This window comes from Dysidea avara, chromosome 10, assembly GCF_963678975.1.
Source record: "Dysidea avara chromosome 10, odDysAvar1.4, whole genome shotgun sequence".
In the NCBI taxonomy this organism is placed as follows: Eukaryota; Metazoa; Porifera; class Demospongiae; order Dictyoceratida; family Dysideidae; genus Dysidea; species Dysidea avara.
Window position 1 is genome coordinate 14,992,495 of NC_089281.1, and position 8,009 is coordinate 15,000,503.

The 8,009-nt window shown below is 41.2% G+C and overlaps 1 protein-coding gene across 1 annotated transcript in view; it reads left to right on the forward strand.

The window, feature by feature from the left end:
* Positions 1–7,220, forward strand: part of LOC136268185 (uncharacterized) — a gene marked incomplete in the record, with an annotated part of 163,046 nt that extends 155,826 nt beyond the window's left edge. Inside the window, 2 exon segments of the mRNA XM_066063444.1 lie at positions 6,608–6,679; positions 6,728–7,220. Of these exon segments, the coding sequence (XP_065919516.1) occupies positions 6,608–6,679; positions 6,728–7,038 (383 nt within the window).
* Between the last annotated feature and the right edge of the window lie 789 nt (positions 7,221–8,009).

Sequence of the window (8,009 nt, forward strand, 5' to 3'; positions counted from 1 at the left end):
CGGGCTTAGGTCTGCCCCCAAGTTGTTCAACGTTCTGGCCGACCTACTGTCTTGGGTCCTGGAGCAACAGATGGTGACACCAGTCCTGCACTATCTGGATGATTTCTTTACTATTGGCCCACAGGATTCCCCTTCGTGTGCTAGTAATCTTCAGAGGATTAAAGATACTTGCTCCTTGTTAGGAATACCTCTTGCCCTAGAGAAGGTTGAAGGCCCTTCCCAATCTCTAACCTTTTTGGGAATCTCTCTGAATACTCAACTCATGCTGGCCCGCCTACCTGATGAAAAACTCTCAAGAATCCGGAACCAAGTTTCAGCTTGGCTATCTCACAGAAAAGCAACAAAAAGGGATATCTTACCCCTGGTAGGCTTGCTGCAGCATGCCACCAAGGTGGTAACACCAGGAAGGACCTTTGTGTCCAGAATGTACAGACTAGCAGCTCGCCTCAAAAAATTATCTCACTTTACGCGTCTCACAAGCGGCTTCCGCTCAGATCTTAGGTGGTGGCACCTCTTCATCACACATTGGAACGGGCTCAGTTTTATCAACGGCTCCACTCCAGACTATATAATTGCCTCAGACGCATCAGGGTCCTGGGGCTGTGGAGCAGTATTTGGATCTCAGTGGCTGCAACTAGCATGGTCAAAAGACTGGGCACAAATCGACATAATGGCGAAGGAGTTAGCACCAATTGTTTTAAGCTGCGCTATTTGGGGACCACTACTATCAGGCAGCAGAGTGGAATTCCACTGTGACAACAGCAGTGTTGTTGACTCCATTACCAAAGGATCCTCAAAGGAAATAATGGTCATGCACCTCTTACGCTGTCTCTGGTTCTTCTCAGCTCATTTTGATATAAAGATCTCAGCTTGCCATATTCCAGGCACGTCGAACACTGCCGCAGACCAGTTATCCAGAAACAGATCAACAGAATTCTTAAAGCTGCATCCTCACACATACCGCTCCCCTGCATCAATCCCAATGTCACTGTTGAAGCTCATATCACCCCGGAGACAAGACTGGACTTCTCCCTCCTTTCTTCGTCACTTCAAGCGAACCATCAATACACTGCAAGGGTCTCCACCTGCAAGAAATAAAAAATCACATACTTAATGAGCTCACATAAAACAATGCTACAACATAATTGACCACACACTTGTTGTTCAATGTAATTTATGCTGTTCATTGTAATTGCTGTATGATTAACTTAGCTGATAATTCATTTGCCATTCTTGTTACAAAATCCCAATAGACACTTGCAAACAAGGCCACACATACATACTTAAATTCCATTTGTAGACCTACCAGGGAGTACTCACCTCAACAAGCTACTGAACAAAGCCCAAAAGCTACTACATCATGGACTGGCCAAATCCAGCAGAAACACCTACACGGCTGGACGAAGACGATATGTTAACTTCTGCAAAATGGCAAGGATTCACCCGATCTCAACATCCGAGTGCACCCTAACTCTGTTCATATCGCACCTAGCTACCTCCAACATCTCGCAGGGAACTATCAAGGTGTATCTATCAGCAGTTAGATACATGCATGTATGCAAGGGGCTTCATAACCACTTCAACCGCCAAATCACTCCTAGGCTCCATCTCATCTTAAGGGGAATCAAAAAGCGCCAAGCAGGCATGCACTCAGGAAAACCCCGACTGCCGATTACCATCCAGATGCTCTATAACATAAAAGCCCTCCTATCAAAGAAACCTCCTTCTTATTATAATACCACACTCTGGGCTATGTGTTGTCTTGCCTTTTTGGGTTCTTAAGAGTCAGCGAGTTTACAATTCCTACAGAAGGCTCCTATGATCCATCACGACACCTATCTCTCAAGGATATTGCAGTTGACAACAGGAAGAAACCCCGTCTCCTGCAACTGTCCCTCAAAGAATCCAAAACAGACCCATTCAGGCAGGGTGTCAAGGTGCACATGGGTGCCACAGATAGCTTGGTATGTCCTATAAAAGCAATGATTTCATACCTCGGCAGAAGGAGTGAACAACCAGGCCCACTCTTCATCACTGAAGAAGGAAATGGCTGGACGGGAGCCATGTTTCGTGCAGGCCTCCAGTCCCTGATGGTCAGTCTTAAACTCGATAAGCGCCACTATAACACACATAGCCTTCGGATTGGGGCAGCAACGTCTGCGTCTCTAGCCAAACTGCCAGACTCTCACATATAAATTCTTGGCCGCTGGAAAAGCAACGCATTTAAAAGGTATATCAGACTTCCTCCCAGTGAGGTAGCAAATATGTCCAAGATCATCATAGCTGGTCATCACTGACTCCTTTTTGACAACCTCAGCATGTAATTGGTGTATTATATGTACTAAGGACTGTCTAATAGTACTGCATATGTCATATTGATAGTGTTGTACAGTCACTTCATGTTGCTACCGTGCTTGTCTTGACACTACCGCAAAGTGGCTTCACGCTATAACGGTTGACCTACACAATTTGTTGGCATGCACACCTGCCATAAGCGCTGTTCCCAAACAGCCGGTATCTCCAAAACACATAATCTAGATACTTGGGTGAAAGGTCTCTCCCCCCACCCACCTGTGTGCCTGGTGGGGGGGGGGGCTCACCTTTCTATGGCTTAAAGGAAGGCCTTTGGTGCGTAGAATGCCTCTGGGCACCAAAGTCCTTCCCTGCCCAAGTATCAGCACATCTGGAAAATAAAAATATAAGACCCGGTAGGCAATTGATCCCAAAAAGAAATCTTAGGACAGAAAATTCTTTAAATCAAACCCAGCAACCGGGACCAGGTACACATACCAAAACCACCACTACCAACAACAGTTGGTCGGTGGCGAAGAGCGACCAGTACTGCACCTCCCTGGACACGTCAAAGGTTAGTCAAGTAATTAATATTAAATGTAGTTTAAAAATACCTTTAAACAAAGTTAATGTTGAACTTGATGGCGGCCTCGAGCATTCACTCTTAGACACGAGACATTAATAAGAATAACGACGCACTAATAAGAATCCTAGCACATGCGCAGTAGCACGTGGCGTTAGTTGTTAGACAAGTGTTACCCTCCCATCCCATCCCTCTTATGCACAAATACCAGTTTTCACAGCAACGTCATGCCTACAACAATAAATTCCAATAAAAATGTACGTGGTCGACCCACATACAGGGTATAGCACACACACATATATACATATACATTGCACTCCACCCTCTATTAATCGCTTCAGTGGTAGCACTCCTTCGAGCAGGCACACTGGTGGTGATACGACTAGCCAGTACTGTGCCTCTGTTGTATTGTCATCACATGATGCTATCATACTTGTGCATTGATGTACTTATTAGCTCCCTGCAGGTGAACCTATTATACTGCCAATGCTAAGTGGTAGTATAGCCTGGAGACTATCATGGGCCATTACCAAGCAGCGATGCCAAACGCAAGGGAGTGCCTGGCAGGAGACTGTATCATGGACCAATACCAGAACTTCCACAGCTCTGCCATGCCAAAGCTGTTGCAGTTATTAGCCAATATTGCATACTGTATTTTCTGTTTGTTGTTACAGCTACTGACACACACGATGCACTCCTTTGCTCACTGCAGGCAGGGAGTGCCTGGCATGTGACTCCCATGGGTCAATGTCACCTCCCCCAACAGATGTAATTCAAGCAAGGGAGTGCCTGGCATGCGACTCTCATGAGTCAATGTCACCTCCCCCAACAGATGTGATACAAGAACGGGAGTGCCTGGCATGTGACCATGAGTCAATGCCACCTCCCCCAACAGGAGTCTTGGCATGCAGCTCTGCCACAGCTGGTCAGTGTCAGCTCCTCGTTGCGAGGAGTGTAGCACACTGCTTCTTAGCAAATGCTGCCTCTTCCACACTTCTCAGAATCCAGATCAGCATTCGGCCGCCCAGTGCCAATGCTGGTCTCGCCATTCTGAAAAAACAGAGCTTTTTAAAAGCTCTAGCTGCATTCGCAGCATCTCCATTCCTGATAGAGGGAATGTGATAGTACCTGGTCTCTAGGATGGTTGTTTTAGTATTCAGACCCAATCATGGCTTAAAGGAAGGCCTTTGGTGCGTAGAATGCCTCTGGGCACCAAAGTCCTTCCCTGCCCAAGTATCAGCACATCTGGAAAATAAAAATATAAGACCCGGTAGGCAATTGATCCCAAAAAGAAATCTTAGGACAGAAAATTCTTTAAATCAAACCCAGCAACCGGGACCAGGTACACATACCAAAACCACCACTACCAACAACAGTTGGTCGGTGGCGAAGAGCGACCAGTACTGCACCTCCCTGGACACGTCAAAGGTTAGTCAAGTAATTAATATTAAAAATAACTTAGTGATACTTGCTGCTCTAGTGATAAATAAATATATGAGTGATGGTAGCTATTCAACATAGCTGTGTGGGAAAATCCCACGTTACTACCATCTGTTCAATTCCAATGTAGGGATTTTCCCACATAGCTGTGTTGTAATAGCTACCATCACTCATAATCTTGTTTCATTACTTTTTATCGCTGGAACCCTACTTAATTTTTACAATAATTAGGCCACATAAACTTTATTATTAGTTTCTCATCCCCACCTGCATCGCCATTTTTCTTACCTCATCAAGGATTTTTTTGCACCACTGGTGGCTAAGGGAAGCCAATTAGCACCTTTTATAGTTGGTACCTAGCTAGAGCAGTCTAAGAAAATTGCATTATGAGTCATTTTAGTTAGCTAATTATGCTATTTAGTTAGTAAAACATAAAATAAAATTCCGCACTGCTATTTTGAGTACAGGAGGATGAGAAACTAAAAATTAAGTTTATATGGCCTTAAGTTGTACTAGTTTGTAAACCTTTTTTGCTATAGCATAGTTTGGCTGTCACTGCTGTATTATATAGAATATTTAGTGGTTTATACAATACATTAAGGGTAGTGTTGCACCGATAATCGGTTGAATTATCGGTAACAGCCAATATTAGCTAATTTTACAAGTATCGGTATCAGCTACGAAGCAGAAATAATTTGCTGATTAACCGAAACCCACAATCAATCGTTAATGACGGCAATTAACAGGTGAAAGTAAAGAAGGTGGTGAATGTAGTAGTAAGTGGTTTGCTGTAACTGTTTTGGCTTGTTTGTTTGCACAAGTATGGTTGCAAGGCTATAGTAGGCTGTGTATATTTATTGGCTGCCCACGCAATTAGTTGATTACTCTTCACAAAGGGTCTGAGTCCCACTGTTTGATAAGCTGGCTTAGATGTTTTATAACTACTTGGCCATGAAAGGAGTTAGTGGCAAAACTGTAGAAAACATTGTAAAAGTCGGTCACCCATGCAATTAATTACATTGATTTCATCACTATTATTACAAATGCAGTTTATACACATAAACTTAAGGTGATTTTCTGCTCCTCCTCCCCTGTTCTGAAAAATTGAAGGATATCAGTAAATATTGGCATATCGGTTACAGGAATAGGCAAATAATCAGTTACCGTAAATGTGAAAAAATGCATATCGGTGCAACACTAATTAAGGGGTGTGATTTGCCATGTCTAGCTTCTACAGTAAAATTACAGCTTATTACAGCTAATGGGCATGGTCAAGTAGTGCTCTGATTGTTAAGAGCAAGATGGTATGTTCTGACCATTTAGTGGACGTATATAAGTGTAGCTACATGTATCTACTCCAATTGCAGTCATTAAAGAATAGTTTTGTAGTTTCCAAATATGCTTTTCTAAGGAAAAGTGTTGATGCAGAAAATTAATGTCTTGGTATGGCTCCCTTGCAAGAAGAAGACGACCATGTAATTGAGGAAAGTGTTATCTCTGATCGTTTCATCTACTGAAGTGTGGAATATACCAGTTTTAACACCATTACTCAGGAACTCACTCTCCCTCAAGCAATGCACGCTCTCGAGATCATACATATATCCCTTGTAAACATTTTATAACTGTAATATCAGAGTTCTCTCCAGAAAAATAATGTGGTAAAACTGTTAGTCTGCCACCAACATCAAAGTCATTTTGTTAATAATATATACGTTTCTTGTATACCACATTAAAAGAGTATTGAGCAAAGTAGAGCAGTACAGCTCCGCTCTGCTGCTCTTTAGTTTAGGAAATACCCTGATATCACAAACAAAGGAGCAGAGCTATACAGTGCATGCAATCTCTAAGGACCCTCTGTGTTAAGGACACTGTACATTTAACCTTCCTATAAGGATAAATAGTTTCTGAGGTCTTTGCAATTTTACCTCTAGAAAAGAACAACCATGCACCTTACAGTATTGAAATTTTCAGGATGGTCCAGGATTGCCATAGAATGTTGTAATATCCAAATTGTCCTCAACCATAATATGACAGAAGCTCCAGTATCCTTCCTCAAATCAATAGTCATTGAGAGACCTGTGATATAGTCCCTAGTGTCTGTTTGTCTCAAGTACACTTTGGATATATCCCGAATGTCCAAGTTGTCCTATAGCCCTCTCAAATCCCAGTCCTTATAGAATGGGGTATTCCCTATAATTTAATGTAGATTATATATTATTTTTATTAGCTATTGCAGATTCTCATAGTATACCAGATTTGCACAATTACAATAACTATATAACATGATTACAGGTGGTCCTATTCAGTCATCTGAAGGTAACATTTTTGAGCAAGTAAGGTCACCACCTACACCTGATATGCAAAGTGAGATGTTTACTACTATGGTGCATTATGGTATGAGTGTTGTTATAGAACCTAACATGAGGGGACTGATTAAGATTGTCATCCCCAAGATTGCCTTCATGTGGAAGACTGTTGCAGACTTTCTAGATTATGACATCGGTACTATTGAAAATATCGAACATAAATACGGACATAAACACGAAGATGATAGTGAGGATTGTATGAATGGGTTGTTCAGAGACTGGCTCAGTACTAACCATGGGGTAAAGCCCAAGACATGGGCTACACTGCTAAAACGACTTAGAGAGATTGACCAGTTAGCTACTGCTACCAGTGACATTGAAAAGGAATTAGAAAATTTGGAGATATTGAACAGTTGAAAAAATAGCAAGCGTTTGTCTAAACTATAGCTACAGAACAAATACAAAACACCTATACAGTCAATATTGCTCGGATTGAGTGTTTAGCTATACCTTCCTTCACCTAAATTATAGTTTGTTATAATTTAATTTACATGATTGCACAGTAGTAAAAATCACACTTAATGTACAATGTGACACCATCACAGTTTGTGTACTGTCTACATGGTCTCTTTTGTGAAACATGGGCTATTAATAAAATGCCAAAACACAATGAGCTCTATCCCAAATGACATCACATGAATATTCTATTTGAGGGCTCTTATATTTTTGAGTATTGTTACTAATGATGATTGTCAAGACGAAAATACCAGGTATAGTTTTTACAATAAAGAAACAGTAGCATTTCTACTCAAGTTGGAAAACCTTCTGAAAATTCTAACCTATCACTCGACAATACATTATATAACCATACCTGTTTAGTTTTAGGTCAGTATCTTCTTCCAGGATTACAATTCATTCGCTTTCTTGATATTAAGCCACACTCGAATATGTTGGAGTCCCCCAAGTAGACCGTCCATTTGCAATTTGTGACGTCATTTGGGATAAGGCTTACTGTATATTGTATAGCCTAAATATTTCAAGGGCAAATTTTTCGAGGTTGAGCAATGTATACATAAAAATAAAATCTTCGTGGAATTGCAAACAATCCCATATTTAATATATGGAGGTCTAATTTTTTCAAGGATAAAATTTTCACTGTTAACTACAGAAACCTTGAAAAAGCGAAAAATTTTCCCCCTCAAAATATTTAGGATATACGCGTATGGTAGTGTGTACGTGCAGTAAAATTGGAAATTAAAATTAGGTCTCTTTGTGGATATCTCCCAAAGATCAAAGGATTTTATGCATACCACTTTCTAATACAATGATAAGGGACCCACAGAAAAATATGCTTTTAAGTCTCCATAATTAATTTTGTTAATATTGTT